This window comes from Scyliorhinus canicula, chromosome 5 (genome assembly GCF_902713615.1).
Source record: "Scyliorhinus canicula chromosome 5, sScyCan1.1, whole genome shotgun sequence".
Lineage (NCBI taxonomy): Eukaryota > Metazoa > Chordata > Chondrichthyes > Carcharhiniformes > Scyliorhinidae > Scyliorhinus > Scyliorhinus canicula.
Genome location: NC_052150.1, coordinates 204,499,555 through 204,519,208, shown reverse-complemented (window position 1 = coordinate 204,519,208; position 19,654 = coordinate 204,499,555). Strand labels below are relative to the sequence as shown.

Genomic DNA, 19,654 nt, shown 5'->3' with positions numbered 1-19,654 from the left:
CCTCTATACTCTTCAAGAAATCCACTTGATCCCAGCTGCCTATGCATATCATATGCCTCCTTTTTGACCAGGGCTTCATATCCCGAGTCATCCAAGGTTCCTTACTTCTACCAGCCTTGCTCTTAACTCTAAAAGTTAACACACTTTTGAAAGCCTCCTACTTACCAACCGTCCCTTTGCCTGCCAAAAGATTCCCCCAAATCAACTTTTGAAAGTTCCTGCCAAATACCATCAAAATTGGCCTTGCCCCAATTTAGAATTTTAACTTTTGGGCCAGACCTATCATTCTCCATAGCTATCTTAAAATTAATGGAATTATGATCACTGGTTCCAAAGTGATCCCTCACTAACTCTTTGTCACCTTCCTTATTTCCCAAGAGGAGGTCAAGTTTTGTCCCCTCTCTCGTCGGGCCATCCACATACTGAATGAGAAATTCCTCCTGAATACAATCAACAAATTTCTCTCCATTCAAGCCCCTAATGCTATGGCTGTCCCAGTCAATGTTGGGAAAGTTAAAGTCCCCAACTATTACCACCCTATTTTTCTTGCAGCTATCTCTAATCCCCTTACATATTTACTCCCACTGACTATACAGAACACAGAACAGTACAGCACAGAACAGGCCCTTCGGCCCTCGATGTTGTGCCGAGCAATGATCACCCTACTCAAACCCACGTATCCACCCTATACCCGTAACCCAACAACCCCCCCTTAACCTTACATTTTTTTAGGACACTACGGGCAATTTAGCATGGCCAATCCACCTAACCCGCACATCTTTGGACTGTGGGAGGAAACCGGAGCACCCGGAGGAAACCCACGCACACACGGGGAGGACGTGCAGACTCCGCACAGACAGTGACCCAGCCGGGAATCGAACCTGGGACCCTGGAGCTGTGAAGCATTTATGCTAGCTACCGTGCTGCCCCCCGGGGCCTGTAGTACAATCCTATCAAAGTGATCTCTCCCTCATTTTTCAGTTCTACCCATATAGACTCAGTGGCCAAACCCTCGGATATATTCCCTGAGTACTGCCGTGATATTCTCCCTAATCAAAAACATAACTCCCCCTCCTCTTATCTTTCCTATAGCATATATATCCTGGAGCATTGAGCTGCCAGTCCTGCCCCTCCTTTAGCCATGTTTCAGTAGTAACTATAATATCCCAGTTCCATGTACCCATCCATCCCTGAGTTCATCTGCCTGGCCCGTCAGTTCTCTTGCATTGAAATAAATGCAGTCTAATCTAGACTTCCCTTGCTCTCTGCCCTGTTTTCTCAGACCATCTGTCCGGTCAAGTTTTGGAGACACTGTGTTTTATTTCTCTTAGCCTTACTGGACCCATTCATTGAGTTCTCCACAGACTCTATACTCTGTATTGTGGCCCTTATTGATTTTTGACTGGTTTCTCTGCCTTTCACTTTTCCCCTTACTGTCTTTTCTGTCCCCACTTTTTCTTCCCTCCGACTTCCTGCATTGGTTCCCATCCCCACCATTGTATTATAAAATCCCAGTGACAATATTGTGCAACAAAACTCATATTTAGTTTATTTATAGATATCTCTAGCTTATTCAAAGTGTGAAACTGTGTTTTAAGTAGGAAATAAACTAATTATCTCATCAACTGTTTTCTAAAATGTATGAAAATGAGTCCTGTGAACAGTGTTTGAGATTAGAATTTCAAAATGAAGCAGGATAGATGTCAAGAAGATGTTTTTACTTGTGTGGAGTCCAAAATTAGGGATCATAAATAACAGGATGGTCCCCAATAAATCCATTAAGCAATTCAGGAAAAACTTCTTTATTCTTTATTGTGGTGAGAACATGGAGCTTGCAACGACATGGAATGGTTGAGGCGATTAGTATCGATGCATGCTCATTGAGTACAATCCAGGAATAGAACGGAATAAAATGACATGTTAATGAGGTGAGATTAAGAAAGATGGAAGCATGTGGAGCAAAAACACAAGCATAGACCTAATAAAGAAACTGGAAATGCTGGAGCGAGAAACAGGCTTAGTCATTCATGTCATTGACCTTTCTTCAGAATTGGGGCAATATTAGAGATGTAATAGGTTTTTTAGCAAGTGAAAGAGAAGGAAGCGTGGACAAAAGAACAAAAAGGAAAGGTATGTGAGGGATGGAAAGCTGGAGAGATTAAATGAAAAGAGTTGATGGTGCAAGACAATAGGCAATGAGAAGTAAATAAACAAATAATGTCTGTAGAGGTGATGTGAATGGCAGAATCATGAAGGAAAGAAAATGGGGGCAGATTTGACTTCTTGAAATTATTGAACTTGGTAGGGTCCCAATGGTGGAACACAGCATGAGGTCAGACTGACAAGATGAAGAATTAACATGACAGTCAGCATGAAACTTAGGGTCATGCTTGTTGTTCCCTGTCTGCATGTTGCTTGATATGCTGTGTATGTCTTGCATTTTTTGTTTTTATTTCTGGTTTCTAACATCTGCAGTGTTTACTTTTGTACCAGCATAGACCTTTTGGGCCTAATGACCTCACTTTGTGCTGTAGGTTCAATGCAGTTATAACTGGCTTAAAACTCTTAACCGGTAATCTTGTACCACAAGGAAAATGCTACATCAGCAGCTGTGGTGCACATCTCGTGTTCACATTTGGGGAAGCTTCAATCTAATTAAGAAAGTTATGGGGAGCTTAAAATTAGTGCATTTTGTCACTCACTATTGGAGCCTGTTGTGCTCATTTCTCATCGAATGTTTGGAGCAATACAGCTTCTACAGTTCTTAGTTTTCAACCCAACAACTATTAGTATTCTTCCTACAAAATACTCTGAAAAATTAACAAGGATTGTATATTGGAAGGCAAATGATTTGTAGGAAGTGAGTTTTATTGTCCAAATTCATTCAGAAAGTAACATTATTTGCACCCTTTGGGATCTTTTATATAAAACCCTACTCCCGCAGCAACTCAAACTGTCTGCGCTAAGTAGAAGTTCATAGGGTTTGTAGAAAAAGAGGGCTGCAAAAGAAATTGCTTGCTGTAACCTGAAATTAAACATGATAGCTGGGATAAGTCAATTGAAAGAAAATAAATATGCTTCACGTAGCAAATAGGTGGTTGTGGGGTAGGGGAGCAAGAAAATATCATTCAGCACAACCTGATTGTTCTCTCTGGAGCCTATATATTGCATCATAGACAACAGCCACAAGCACCCTTGATCCTTGCTTAAGAAACACTATTTACAGATGATTGCAGGAGAGAGCTTTTTAATCAATTATTTTAACTGTGAAACCACACCCATTTTATGAGAGATCTGCCTGTGTCTAGGCTTTCACACACAGACAATAATGTGTAACCCTCCTGCTTTGAGCTAAATTCGCCAGAAAGCCAACCTGGCCATCAGCACTGTGGTAGAAGATTACTCCATAAATTTGCAACTAATGATTTATTTTGAAAGGGCCTTTCATAAGCTTCTTTCGTGGCAGTAGCTGATTTCTGAAGGATTTTTTTTTAAAAAATGAAATACGTTAAACATTTCTTTGTGACTTCAACAAAAGAATCTGGCCCAGGTGTTGCAGTCAACAATGCTCAGCATTGACATCGCAGAAGACTGCTTCGGAAGATGTCATGGGCTCCCTGGCATCGATTTCCTCGATTTTCGTCTGGCGTCATCCATAGGGAATTTCTTTTGGAAGCTCTCAAACAGGCTGCACAGCCAATCAGATTGAACTCTCAGACAATAAACTAATAATTAAGTGTTAATTATTGCACTTTTTAATCATTTTACAGGACAGGCAATAAAGATTAGCACATGCCAGTGGGATTAAGACAGATGAAATAGCAACATTTTTGAAAAATATGATGTTGAATTTTTATTTAAAAATCCTTGGAACTTTTTAAAATCATGGAACGGAGCGAAAGACGGTCCTGTACTTGTAGCTACTCCTACCAGGAAATCTGATGTGATGGTATGTGACACTAGTCTGCCTTGCACTACCCTCACACATCCACTGCAGCTCGTCTACAACTGCTTGATGTCCATTATCCAACTATGTGAGGTCGATTCCTGCTGCTGTCCACTTTGCCCTCTGGAAGAGATGTCTTTAGATTTTCAGCCCTGATAGAATGGCCGAAATACGGATATTCTATTTTCCTCCTGTTACTTTTCGAGTTCTTTTTATTCTTGCTATTTGAAGCACCTCCATTTGTCTTTTGGTCTGTGTATGGAATTTTAAGCATATGCCTTTGCATCCACATTTCAGATTTCTATGTTTTCCCCACAGATCTTTATTTATTGTCCAGGTTTCTGAGGCATACTGGAAACTGGAGATAATATAGCATAATTTCTTCCTTGTTACAAACTAGTTTTGTTGTTGTTAACACATCCTTCAGCTTCACAAAATTACTCCTGGCTATTTCTTTCCTCCTTTTGGTATCTATCTACCATCTTCTGTTGTCATTTTTCCTAAATGGGCAAACTGAACAACTTGTTCCAGTGTGACACCATCCACTTCAATTTCACACTTCTTCGAACTCTTGTTCTTGGTGTTCATAATCAATCCATATTCTAAACTTTTCAATTTTACTTGATGTATCATATTTTGTAGGACCTCTGACTCTACAAGAAGAACTGTGTTGTCAGCATACCACACGTTTTTGTTCTTCCAATTTTTATCTCTGGAAGTATACGTAATTGTCTGAATATTTGTTCTGTTTACAGATCGAGTACTTTGGCAACATATTATTGTGGTCCTTGTTGTACTTCAATCTTGACTTCAAGTGGCTAGAAAAAAGTCACCTACTTTTTCACTGACTTCTTTGCAGGCCTCAAAGATCTGTCCAATATGCTATGCCCACCAATAGAAAAAACATGTTTTAAAGGGACCTCACAGCTGTCAGAAGTCCGCCTGAGCTCCACAGCAGCCCAACTGCCTTGCAGCTTGGAACTCCAAAATGACATCTTGCGACCCCACTGGGGTCTGATCCAAAGTTTGGAAAACTGTTCTAGCCTGATGCCTGCTATTTGGTTCCAATATAGGCTCTGGATAAATCACCTTTACTGTGAATGGCACATTGCAGCAACACACCTATGAGCTTTGGTGATAAACATTATTGAACACCTTTTCATAGTCTATCAAGAATAGGTCAATTTTCTTTTTGATATTCTCTTTTGTTCCTTTTTTAAATGGTAAAAACTTGCAGTATGCTGCTGTGCAGAGGGACCTGCGTGTCTTTGTGCATGAATCGCAAAACGTTGGTTTTCAGTGCAACAGGTAATTGAGAAGCCAGATGGAATTTTGTCCTTCATTGCTAGAGGGATGGAGTTTAAAAATGAAGGGTGTGTTGCAGCTGTATAGGGTGCTCGTGAGGCCACACCTGGAGTACTGAGTACAGTTTTGGTCTCCTTACTTGAGAAAGGATGTCCTTGAACTGGAGGGGGTGCAAAGGCGATTCACTAGGTTACTTCCGGAGTTGAGAGGATTGGCTTATGAGGAGAGACTGAGTTTACTGGGACTATACTCATTGGAATTTAGAAGAATGAGGGAAGATCTTATGGAAACATATAAAATTATGGAGGGATAGATAGGATACAAGAAGGGAGGTTGTTTCCACTGGTGGGTGAAACTAGAACTAGGGGCATAGCCTCAAAATAAGGGAGGGCAGAGTTGGGACTGAGTTGACAAGGAACTTGCTCATCCAAAGGGTTGTGAATCTGGAATTCCCTTTCCAATGAAGTAGTTGAGGCTACCTCTTTGAATGTTTTGAAGGCAAAGATAGATTTTTGAACAGTTAGGAATTAAGGGTTATGCAGAACAGATGGTAAGTGGAGCTGAGTCCTCAAAAAGATCAGCCATGATCTGATTGAATGGCAGAGGAGAGTCGAGGGGTAGATGGTCTACTCCTGCCCCTAGTTTTTATGTTCTGATTCCAGATCTAAGTCCAGACTGCGTTTCACCAATTTCTGCTTCAATATGTATCATTTCTTTCTATTATGATTTCCAAGATCATTTTAATGAGCATTAAGCTTATAGTTCTAAAATAATTGCATTCCATTACTTTATGTTTCTTAGGTAATTTAACGAACGATTAAGGTCTTGACTCATTTGGAATATATTCTTTGCTGTACATTTAATCTCACATTTCCGTTACCACTTTCATTTCTGTTTCCCAAAGGTTTTTAGATGTTCATTTATTACTTCATGTATGCTTTTCCTGTACTCATCAATTTCAAAGCATTCTTTATCTCTGATATCATAATTTTGATCCTTTATTTGACTCTATTTTAAGCACTCCCTCCACTTGAATCATCAGATAATTCACTTTGAAAGGATAAAGCAACACACCCGAGAATGCTGAAATTGAAAATAAAATAAAGAATGCATGCAGGCTAAAGAGGGACGGTATAACGAGGTGTGCCAGATAGAAAGAGATAACGAATAATGGATGCATAAAAGACAATGATGGTAAAATATTCTTTGAAAGGGGCGCAATATCATAAAGATGGACAAAATATAGAAGTGAATTGTCTGATGATTCAAGTGGAGGGAGTCCTTAAAATAGTCAAATAAAGGATCAATAGCAATGTTATTGCAAAGAATATTTTACCATCATTGTCTTTTATGCATCCATTATCTGTTTTTTTTCAGGCCATTATCTGTTGTTATCTCTTTCTATCTGTCAAGATTTCACCTTCTGGTGCATAATTTATTTTGTGATTTAAAAAAACAAATATGTATACAAGTTTCAATAGTTAATCACACCTCGTCATACTGTTCCTCTTTAGCCTGCATGCATTCTTTATTTTCTTTTCAATTTCAGCATTCCCGGGTGTGTTTCTTTGCTTTCCCCTTTCTATCATCATTGCTAGTATCTCATCTTTTGTCTCTTTTTCTATTCCGCTTTGGTAATGTTTCCTTTGCAGCATGTTGTAAACACTTTCATGTTTTCCATTCGCTTTCTAATTCTTGTTTGAGACCTCTGTTTTTTCTATTTTCTGAAAATTAAGATCAATAAAATTAAGATGAAACTGAAAATACCAAAACAGGCAAATTTGTGTGACCATTTAGACCTCTGGCATGAGAGACATATTCACTTAAATAAAAAAAAATGCAAATATGATTTCCTAGGGATTGAAGAAACCGAACAAACGGGTTTCACAATAAGAATTGGGAAGTTGAGGCTGTCCAGGCTCCTAAAGGTAGAGGTTGTACAGCATAATTATGACTTGGGACTTCATTAAAATACATTTACACCTCATTCAACAAAACTTACAATGAGAAAAGCGTGTAAAAAGTTGAAGTTTACATTTATTTTTTTATAAATGTAGAGTAGCTAATTCATTTTTTTTTCCAATTAAGGGGCAATTTTAGCATAGCCAATCCACCTATCCTGCACACCCTTTGGGTTGTGGGGGCGAAACCCACGCAAACACGGGAAGAATGCGCAAACTCCACACGGTCAGTGACCCAGAGCCAGGATCGAACTTGGGACCTCAACGCCATGAGGCAGCAATGCTAACCACTGTACCACTGTGCTGCCCGTACATCTTTATTCCTGATTACTTCTGAGAAAACTGCTTGAGTGCACCCTGTGGCAGGCCAATTTATTGCTGATAGCAACTTCCAGATTTCTGCATTTAGCTGTGCACATGCAGACACCAGAAGCTGTTGTCAGTTTTACCCAGTGGTGGCAGTAAAAGCTAAAGTTATTGTCATTCCAGCTGCAAATTCCTGGCCTGTGTAATGCATTTTGTAAAAGTAACAATTTAGAGCAATATATGTTGAAAAATAAATGTTGCCCTTATTTTCCAGAAACTGACCTGAGAAAAAGAATACGTGTTCACTTACTAAATGCACACGGTTTAGATGAAGCTGGAATTGATGGTGGAGGAATATTCAGAGAATTTCTTAATGAACTGCTCAAGACTGGATTTAACCCAAACCAGGGATTTTTTAAAACAACAAATGAAGGGCTTCTGTATCCGAATCCTGCAGCAAAAATGCTGGTTGGCGATCACTTCACCAGGCATTACTACTTTCTAGGAAGGATGTTGGGAAAGGTAAGAATTGAATTCTTTAAATATCAAATATCTTGGCTTAATATGTGTTATCTTCAGAAACAGCTAAAAAAACATTTTTAAGGAACTCCTTTATTCAAGCTAGCTTCAGGAAACGTTTGTTTGCACAGATTTTTAGCCTTGGAATCCATGCATTGATGGAGAAGGGTGGTGATAAGATAGAATTGGGTGTCGTCAGCCCACGTTGAAAAACTAATGCTGAGATTTCAGATGAGAAATCGGATGTAGCAAAGGATAGATCTTTGGGCAGCACCAGAGGCAAGAAGAGAAACTATTTACAAATGACGCTTTAGCTACGATTAGATAGGCAGCAATGGATTTTGAAAGTGCAGTTGTAAGTGAATTGGGTAATTTTTCCAGGGACGGATACAGAAGGATGTAGATTTGGAACATGGATTGGGGGGGGGGGGGGGGGGGGGGGGGGGTGAGAGAGAGAGGGGGAGGGTGGAAGAGAGAGAGGGGGAGGGTGGAAGAGAGAGAGAGGGGTGGATGGTGGGTGTGGGTGCAACGTGCTGCAAGGAAGTGATTAGAAATGGGCTTATCTGTGATTGCTGTGATGGGATGAGCAAACCATGTGAGATAGCAAGGTCAAAGGGCAGGCCATGAATATGAGTTGGGCAGTTTACCAAGAGGGGGCGATTTTGGGGAGGATCAGAGGGCAGCGAACTCTGGAGAGAAAACCGAGTGAATTGAGAATGAGGTGGAACTTGAAGAAGATGAGGGAGGAAAACACTAAAGACATCCTAGTGAGAAAATTATTATTGTACTTGTGAGGGAGGTAGATCTGGATATGGGTGGGCGCGAGGGGAAGGAGGAGGGGGGTGGCGGGCTTTGGTGGAACAAGGTGAAATGTTCAAAGCAGGAGGAAAATTGCAATAATCTTGACTGGGCAACAAACTATGGAAAATTGCCAGAATGAATTATCCACCAATATTATTTATTCTCTTAAGGGATAAAGTGAATGCTTTACTTGCTGCCATTGCTCCCTACATTCTCAAATATTTCATAGAATTTGCAGTGTAGAAGGAGGCCATTCGGCCCATCAAGTCTGCACCGGCTCTTGGAAAGAGCACCCTACCCAAGGTCACCACCTCCACCCTATCCCCATTACCCAGTAACCCCACACAACACTAAGGGAATTTTGGACACTAAGGGCAATTTATCATTGCCAATCCACCTAACCTGCACATCTTTGGACTGTGGGAGGAAACCGGAGCACCCGGAGGAAACCCACGCACACACGGGGAGGATGTGCAGACTCCGCACAGACAGTGACCCAAGCCAGAATCGAACCTGGGACCCTGGAGCTGTGAACCAATTGTGCTATCCACAATGCTACCGTGCTGCCCAAAATATGGTAATCTGCAAGGAATCATTTTCCAAGGTTTTCAGTTACCAATTTATAAATTGGTCATTGGCCACATTTATGTTTGAATGTTGTACGTTTATATGTTTTTGTTGTATTCAGTGACTGGACAGATACCTCCAGTAGTCAATTTGCTGTCTCATCAATGTAGTATAGTGATAACACAAATTTGGTCAACAGTGCTCTACTGGAATTGGTTTCCTTTTTTAATAAGACATCTTTCCCTGTATGATGCTTGCTATTTTGGGCACAAATATATTTGTCAGCATTAAATTTCATTCAGCTGTTAGTTTGGTATCTTCCAATTACATTTAGTTTTGGCAGTCATTTTTAATGTGGATCTAGAATCTCAATCAAAGAGTTACTTTCATCGTATATTACTTGGGTGGGGATGGGGGTCGAATTAAATTCCCATACCTGCTGAGGTTATTCATGATGGTGCCGCCTTCTCAACCTTGCCCCTTGCCTGAAGTGTGGTGATCCTCCGGTTAAACCTCGAAGGGGAAAACAGTCTATAGTCATCTGGGACTATGGCGACTTTATTTACTTATTACTGGATGGTATTTTTTCGGAAGCGGAGGACAACAATAAAGCAGATATGTTGTTCACCCATCTTTCTGTTAAAAAGATCTTGTAAATTTTTTTTAATTGTCTGGTGGCTTGAATTTTAATGAAGCATCTGTTGTACATGTGTTTTTAATTTTCCTTGTTGAAAATTGCAGAAGGGAAGTAGGGAAAAAGCAGGAAATTACAGGCCAGTGAGTCTCACTTCAGCGGTCGGGAAACTATTGGAAAAATGTTTGAGGGACAGAATTAATCTCCACTGTGGAGGCAAGGGTTAATCAAGGATATTCAGCATGGCTTTGTCAAAGAGAGATCATGTTTTACAAATTTTATTGAATTTTTTTGGGCAATCAGTAGTGTAGATGAGGGCAGTGCAGTTGATGTAGTCTACATGGACATCAGTAGGTTTTTGACAAGCTCTCACATGGGAGACTGGTCAAGAAGATAAGAGTCCATGGGATCCAGGGCAATTTGCAAACTGGATCCAAAATCAGCTGAGTGGCAAGAGGCAGAAGGTAATGATTGAAAGTTGTTTTTGTGACTGAAGCCTGTGTCCAGTGGTATTCCCCAGGGATCACTAACCATTGATCACCAACCAGAAAAACACCCATTTATTTCCCCCTCTTTGCTTTCTGTCAGTTAACCAATCCTCTATCTATTTTTGTACTCTGAGCTAGTTTGCTTTCATAATCTATCTAGCTGTATAGTTTTTTTTGTGGCTTTTTGTTGATCTTTAAAGATTGCCCAATCCTCTGGCTTCCCATTAATCTTTGCTACTTTGTATATCTTTATCCTTTTTCCTACAGTCCTTCCGTTTCATTGGTATATACTTTTTCTGAGCACTGTGAAAATGTGAAAAATCTCAAGTCCTCCACTGTTCCTAAATTGTCCCACCACAAAGTCTTTTTGACTACCCTAGCCAACTCTTCCCTCATCCCATTGTAGTCTCCTTTGTTTAAGCACAAGACACTTGTGGATTTTACCTTCTCATACTCCATCGATATTTTAAATTCAACCATCCTATGATTGCTCCTTCTGAGAGGATCCCTAACTATGAGATCATTAATCATTCCTGTCTCATTCCACAGGACCAGATCTAGGACAGCTTGCTCCCTTGTCGGTTCCATTACATACTGTTCGAGGAAACTATCGCGGATATATTCTTTGAACTCCTCCTCGAGGCTGCCCTGACCGACCTGGTTTGAGCAATCGACATGTAGATTAAAATCCCCCATGATAATTGCCGTACCATTTTGACATGCATCAACTATTTTTTTGTTTATTGCCCGTCCCACTTTGACATTATTTGGTGGCCTATTGACCAAGCCTATCGATGACCTTTTCCCCTTACTATTTCTAATTTCCACCCAAATGGTTCACCCTTTTTCTCCATAGAACCTATATCTTTCACTACCGCCCTGATGTCATCCTTAAAAATCAGTGCTACACCACCTCCCTTACCTTCCTGCCTGTCCTTCCGAATAGTCTGATACCCCTGGATATTTAATTAGAACATCGAACATACAGTGCAGAAGGAGGCCATTTGGCCCATCGAGTCTGCACCGAGCCACTTAAGCTCTCACTTCCACCCTATCCCCATAACCCAATAACCCCTCCTAACCTTTGGTCACTAAGGGCAATTTATCATGTCCGATTCACTTAACCTGCATGTCTTTGGACTGTGGGAGGAAACTGGAGCACCTGGAGGAAACCCACGCAGACACGGGGAGAACGTGCAGACTCCGCACAGACAGTGACCGAGCAGGGAATCGAACCTGGGACCCTGGCACTGTGAAGCCACAGTGCTAATCACTTGTGCTACCGTGCTGCCCCCGTTGTGACCATCCTGCAAGCATGTCTCTGTGATGGCCACTAAATCATACTCATTTGCGATGATTTGTGCCATCAACTCATTTATCTTGTTTTGAAAGCTACGAGCATTCAGGTAAAGTGCCTTTATAAATATTAACTCCATACGGACAGTCGCCCAAGGCCGGAATTGAACCAGAGTCCCTGGCGCGCGAAAGATTAGCATTAAGGTGCAGCTTCCATCTATAGAAAATACCATGATGAATAGGTTGAGCGGCAGCGTCTTTGCTTTCCTATTCTATATGAATATGTTGAGTCCTAGATACAAGCATTTCATGAAGCTGGGATTGTGTACTTGTCTTAGAGCAAAGCTAATTATTTTTGTAAACTGTTTACTGAATTGCCATAAGGGGCATATGCACCATTCAAACATTTATGCTTGACATTACAAGATTTTGAACCTTGTCTGCATCACGTTCTTTCCTAATAGTAATGCCTGATTTACTTCTAAGTATTTCTCAGCCAGTTGCTTTAAAGCTGTGACAGGCAGCAAGTTGCAACACTGTCTATAACAGAACTAATTATATTTTGATTACAGTTGTAAACAGGATGTGGCTAGCAAATAATATATTTTTCTTGAGTCTATAAACAAAAAAATGCCTTGTGGGGAGATATTGATTTCTCTCTATATTTATTGGGGCATAACGAATTCAAATTTTCTTTAATGTCTGCGTAGTGATTGTTTAGTGTGATTCAGTGCGCTAAGGTCTTTATAGCCATCTTAACAGAAGGATTACCTCATGTCGCTGGTCACTTTTCAATTAAACTTTCCATTAGGAGATGATTCTTGATTCTGTTTGTGTAGTGATTGCATTTTGTTGGCTTTAAATCAAGCAGCCAGACAGAGCATAAATAAGCAGTCAAAATATGTGGTAATGGCATTTTGATCTGTTTCACAGTTAGAGAGACCTCACGGTTATATCAGTTGATTTATCTTGTAATATTTATTAAGATCAATGCCACTTTTTCATGTGGCTCATCTTTGTGATGCCTATTCAGCTTATTTTGATACATGTTTGCAGTTTCTCTTCATTTCTAATGAACATACATTTGTATTCATTGACCTTATTGTAGTATGTAGCAGCAAAGTATAGAAAAGGACTTGCATGTATTCCAAGACTAGTGTGTCTCACCATCACTGGAAGTTGCAAGGTGAATTGCAGCCATTGAACAACTTTTGAATTGTTTTCAGTTTTGCAGTGTGGCATTAAAAGAGACGTGCATGTACATTGGGCGGCACGGTGGCGCAGTGGTTAGCACTGCTGTCTACGGCACTGCAGACCCGGGTTCGAATCCTGGCCCTGGGTCAATGATCGTGTAGAGTTTGCACATTCTCCCTGTGTCTGCGTGGATTTCACCCCCACAACCCAAAAGATGTGCAAAGTTGGGTGGATTGGCCACGCTAAACTGCCCCTTAATTGAAAAAAAATAATTGGGTACTCTAAATTTATTTTTAAAAAGAGATATGGTATTCTAGGATGCAGGAATGGGGATATATCATGGTTGCTCCAAATGCAAGCTTTCTTCTACAAACTGCATAATCTGGAGTAAAAAAACTGAACTTTTGACTATGCTTTTTTGTTTTTTCATGAGAGGAGGTGAGGATGGGCGAACATTTAGCCCAATATTTTTAACGCAACTCCGGAGTTCACAGATTACTTCCTAGCAATCCGTGTTACCACATCTCCTGGTATCACCTCTGGCTGATCGTCTCTCTTGTGATTCTGCAATTGTTGCCCATGTTCCAGCTCCCCTTGCAGCACTCAGCAGTGTTGGGGCTCTGGCATGAGTTCCCTCTGCTCTGGCCCAGAGAGAGATCACTGCAGAAAAAAGTTGTCAAAAATTGCTGGAGTAAAATAAAAGCATCCGGAACATAGAACAAAAGAACAACATAAAAGCATGCAGATGAAGTCCGAAGACAAATAGCTTGAGACACTGGAACAAGTTGAGAGGAAACAAACACAACGGATAAGCATCATGTAACAGGAACAGAGAATGATCACGCAATGTGAACATGTCCACTGAAGGGAAGAAGAACAACAGCAAAAAAACTGATGCTGAGAAACAAAATCAGTAACACTACACTAAGTGAAACAAAGATGTGGTTTGGGGGGGGGGCACAAGTTGGAAAACAACCTCAGTTAACTGGTGCATTCTCCATGGCGACACCTCTGCCAGAGTCCACTTGCCAACTAATCAGCACACTACTCATGAAGTAAAATTGTTGTTCCCTTTTATATTTGGTGTTCTTGCAAAATGTTCTGCTGAGTGCCAGACTAAAAGCTTTGACAACATGTGCCTTTTATCAGTAAAATTCCAGTTTTGTACTACCAAATGATTACGTTCTCCATTGCGTCCTCTGGGGCAAGTACATACTAGGTGGAACAGATTACAGTCAGATGGGCGACATGGTAGCACAGTGGGTAGCACTGTTGCTTCACAGTTCCAGGGTCCCAGGTTTGATTCCTGGCTTGGGTCACTGTCTGTGTGGAGTCTGCACGTTCTCCCCATGTCTGCGTGGGTTTAATAATAATATAATATTTTATTGTCATAAGTATGAAGTTACTGTGAAAAGCCCCTAGTCGCCTGTTCAGGTAAGCTGGCATGGGAATGGAACCCGCGCTGCTGGCCTTGTTTTGCATCACAAACCAGCAGTCTAGCCCACTGAGCTAAACCAGCCCTTTCCTCCGGGGTGCTCCAGTTTCCTCCCACAAGTTCCGAAAGACGTGCTGTTAGGTAATTTGGACATTCTGAATTCTCCCTCTGTGTACCTGAACAGGTGCCAGAATGTGGCGATTAGGGACTTTTCACAATAACTTCATTGCAGTGTTAATGTAAGCCTACTTATGAAATTAAAGATAATGCTTATTATTATTTGGTATCCCTGTTTCACCAACAAGCGAAGTGATCAGCCCTAGTTCAATGGAAGCTATACTGGACTGTTGCAGGCATATCTTAGAAAGACCGAACCCAGTGAAGCGACAATGGGGCTAGCAGTAGGCTGTAAAGTTATCTAAAGGGGGGGGTCTCGTATCAACCGATCAGACAAAGCTCTTGCTGTTTCGTATCCAGATTTATCTTAAATATGCTTATTGTATTTCATGCCATTACTTTTCTCTTTCTACATTTTATGTGTCTCACATTTACCAGAAGCACTGATGCAAGGAACTTGACCTTGTCTTTGGTTTGTAGAATTGAGGCACCTTTTTTCCCCCATGCTGACGACAGTCTAAGAGCAGGATTATCAAATCAGTATCATATATTGAAGGGGAAGGAATCTGTTGAGGATTCACTCCTGCTACAATTGGAACTGATGTAATACATCCAATTCTATGCGGATTTCTATATTTACTTTTAGACATAGACATAGAATTTACAGTGCAGAAGGAGGCCATTCGGCCCATCGAGTCTGCACCGGCTCCTGGAAAGAGCACCCTACCCATGGTTAACACCTCAACCCTATCCCCATAACCCAGCAACCCCACCCAACACTAAGGGCAATTTTGGACACTAGGGGCAATTTATCATGGGCAATCCACCTAACCTGCACATCTTTGGACTGTGGGAAGAAACCAGAGCACCCGGAGGAAACCCACGCACACACTGGGAGGATGTGCAGACTCCGCACAGACAGTGACCCAAGCCAGAATTGAACCTGGGACCCTGGAGCTGTGAAGCGATTGTGCTATCCACAATGCTACCGTGCTGCCCTATGGGGCTCAAAAGCGTGGTCATGTGGAATCGGAGCAGAAATAGGCCATTCGGCCCATTGAACCCGCTCTGCAATTCAATTAGATCATGGCTGACTTGTGTTTCGAATTCCACATTCCCATCTACCCCGATAAACCTTGTTAGTCAAGAATCTAACTAAAAGTATTCAATGATTCTTCCTCCTCCACCTTCTGAGACAAGAGTTCCAAAGTCTCTGAACCGGCAAAGAAAGAAATTCTCCTAATTTCTGCCCTTCTAGGGTGACCCTTAATTTTAAAACCATGCATGTTACTTCTGGACTCGCCAGATTTCTTTCCGTGTCCACCTTCTACTTTTCAATCAAGTCACCCCTCACTCTTCTAAACGGCAGTAGAAACAAGCACAGCATGTTCAACCTATCATAGAATCCCTACAGTTCAGAAGGACGCCATTTGGCCTATTGAGTTTGCACTGGCCCTTGGAAAGAGCACCCTACTTAAGCCCATGCCTCCACCCTATCCCCGTAACCCAGTAATCCCACCTAACCCTTTGGACACTAAGAGGAAATTTTGCACCGCCAATCCATCTAACCTGCACTTCTTTAGACTGTGGGAGGAAACTGGAGCACCCGGAAGGAACCCACACAGACACAAGGAGAACGTGCAAACTCCACACAGACAGTCACCCGAGGTTGTAATTCCAAAGTAAATAACTTCACGTTTCCCCACATTACGCTCCGTTTGCCAGATCTTTGCCCACTCACTCGATCTTTCTATATCCTAATGTCCTCTTCACAACATACTTTCTTATCTATCTTTGTGTCATATGCAAATTTGTCTACCATTGCTATACCACCCTCATCTGAGTCATTGATGTAAATTGTAAAAGGTTGAGGGCCCACCAGCAATGGTCCCTGTGGCACACCACGCGCCACAGTCAGAAGACTCATTTACACATACTCTGTTTTTGCCAGCTAGCCGATCCTCTATCCTTCTAATGTGTTAACCCTACACGATGAGCCTTTTAAAAAATATATATTTTTATTCTCTTCCTTTTTCACATTTTCTCCCAAATTTACACCCACCAACAATAAACAATAATCAGCAACAGATATGTCAATCCCCATAACAATAACAACGATTCCATCCTCCCACCAACCCCCAGACATCAGTCCGCATGTTTACATAAACAAATGACAAAGGAATCCGGGATCACCCATAGTCACCCTTAATACACACAGCCCCCCTCCCACCCATCTCCCCCCCCCCCCCCCCCCCCCCCCCCAAACTAATGTTCGATGTTATCCAGTTCTTGAAAGTGCATAATGAATAATGCCCATGACTTGTAGAACCCCTCCGTCCTTCCCCTCAGTTCAAACTTAACCTTCTCAAGAGTCAAGTATTCCAACAGGTCCCCTCGCCATCCCAGGGCACAGGGTGGAGAGGCTGCCCTCCATCCCAGCAGGATCCGCCTTCGGGCGATCAACGAGACGTAGGCTATGATATCTGCCTCCGCACCCGTTTCCAACACTGGCTGGTCCAACACCCCGAATATGGCCTCCCTGGGGACCTGGGTCCAGTTTCACGTGTACCACCTTGGAAATTATCCTAAAAACCTCCTTCCAGTGCTCCTCTCGCTTTGATCAGGACCAAAATATATGAACATGATTAGCGGGGCCGCCCCACAACGCTCACACACATCTTCTACTCCTTCAAAGAATCGGCTCATCCTCGCCCTCGTGAGGTGCGCTCTGTATACCACCTTCAGCTGTATCAGCCCCAACCTCGCACATGAGATGGAGGCATTTACTTTCTGGAGCACCTCACACCAGACCCCCTCCTCTATAACCTCTCCCAACTCTTCCTCCCACTTTGCTTTGTTCCCTTCCAGTGGTGCCTTATCCTCTTCCAAAATAGCTCCATAGACCATTGACACTACCCCCTTCTCCAGTCCCCTTGTCGTCAGCACCTCCTCCAGCAATGTGGAGGCCGGTTCCTCCGGGAAGCTCTGTATCTCCTTCCTGGCAAAATCTCGAACCTGCATGTATCTAAACATTTCTCCCTGCTCCAGCCCATACTTCGCACCCAGCTCCCTAAATCTTGCAAACCAAACCCTAAGAAACAAATCTTTTAGCATATTAATCCCCTTCTCTTCCCATTTCCAAAAACTTCCATCCCACTTCCCTAGCTCAAATCTGTGGTTCCCCCGAATCGGCATTTCCCTTGACCCTGCCCCCAACCCGAAGTGTTGGCGAAACTTCCTCCAGATTTTCAACGAAGCTATTATTACCGGACTCCATGAGTATTTCCCCGGAGCTATCGGGAGCGGCGCTGTTGCTAGTGCTCTCAGTCCCGACCACCTGCACAAACTCTCCTCCATTCTGACCCACTGGGAATCAACCCCTCTGACCCAGCCCCGCACCTTCTCCACATTCGCCGTCCAGTAGTAGTACATCAGGTTCGGGAGACCCAAACCCCCTGCCTGCCTTCCCCTCTGTAGCAGCACCTTTCTCACTCTGGCCACCTTCCCTCCCCATATAACGATGAGCCTTTATGTTCCACAATAATCTTTGATGCGGCACCTAATCAAATGCCTGCAGCAGTTGAAAGGGGTGGGGCTCATCACCACGTGGAGAAGTTCGGGATGGGCAATAAATGCTGGCTGAGCCAGTGATGTCCACATCCCAAGAATTAATTAAAAATGCAAAATTCCTCCAGGTTCCCCTTTATCCATTGCACATGTTACTCCTTTAAAGACCTCCATAAATTTGATTGAACATGATCTCCCTATGAGAAAACCATGCTGATTCTAACCCCAATTGCCTTTGAGTCTTATAAGTGTCCAGCTATAATCTCTTTAATGATCAATTCCAACACCTTCCCCACAACAGATGTTGAGCTAACTGGCCTATAGTTTTCTGTTTTCTGCCTCCCCCTCTCCTTGAATCGAGGGGTCGTATTTGCTACTTTCCAGTCTGAGTGAACAGTTCCAGAATCTAGGTAACTTTGGAAAATTAACACCAATGCATCTACTACCTGAGTAGTCACCTCCTTCAAGACCCGAGGGTGAAGTTCACCAGGAACTGAGACTTGTCAGGTCGCAGCCCTCATCACTCTGCTCAGTACCACTTCCCCAAGTGGGCAGCACGGTAGCATGGTGGTTAGCATAAATGCTTCACAGCTCCAGGGTCCCAGGTACGATTCCCGGCTGGGTCACTGTCTGTGCGGAGTCTGCACGTTCTCCCCGTGTCTGTGTGGGTTTCCTCCGGGTGCTCCGGTTTCCTCCCATAGTCCAAAGATGTGCGGGTTAGGTGGATTGGCCATGCTAAATTGCCCGTAGTGTCCTAAAAAAAGTAAGGTTAAGGGGGGGGGGGTTGTTGGGTTACGGGTCTAGGGTGGATACGTGGATTTGAGTAGGGTGATCATTGTTCGGCACAACATCGAAGGCCGAAGGGCCTGTTCTGTGCTGTACTGTTCTACGTTCTAGTGTTTGTACTTTCATCCCGTTCCCCCCTCCTTTCTGATTTACTGGGATGTTTTTATATATTATTGTGAAAACAGAAGCAAAATATTTGTTTATTTCATACACCAGGTCGTTATTATCTCCTATTAACCCCCATTGTCAAACTAGAGGACCAGCTCTCACTTTACTCTTTTCCTTTTCTTTTGTAAAATATTTTTATTCTCCATTTTCACATTTTCTTCAGAATTTACACCCCACCAACAAACAGTGAACGGTAACAAATACGAAGTCAATCCCCTTATCAACAACAGCGATCCCATCCTCCCATCACCCCAAACAACGGTCCACCTGACCATATAAGCATCAAATAAAACAAACCCTCCCACGGTGGGACAAAGGAAAAGAAAAAGGAATCAGGAATTGCCTATGGTCACCTTTGACCTATAGAGTCCACCACCCCCTCCCCCTAACATTCAATGCCATCCAATCCCCGAAAGAGTACCGTAAATGACATCCATGAATTGTAAACCCCCCCCCCCCCCGACTCCTCCCCTCTTACAAAACTCCTCCCCCAACCTCTGTTCCTTCTCCCCAACTTTCCACCCCGGCTAGACTCATCGGAACCTGTTCTGCCGGGCTCCGATG

The 19,654-nt window shown here is 42.5% G+C and overlaps 1 protein-coding gene across 4 annotated transcripts in view; it reads left to right on the top strand.

The window, feature by feature from the left end:
* ube3c (ubiquitin protein ligase E3C) overlaps positions 1-19,654 on the top strand; it is a 186,232-nt gene that overhangs the window by 107,488 nt on the left and 59,090 nt on the right. For all 4 annotated transcript variants that reach the window (XM_038798378.1, XM_038798379.1, XM_038798377.1 and 1 more), the window contains one exon: positions 7,793-8,040. In XM_038798378.1, coding sequence (XP_038654306.1) covers positions 7,793-8,040 — 248 coding nt within the window. The remainder of the gene's footprint in view (positions 1-7,792; positions 8,041-19,654) is intronic.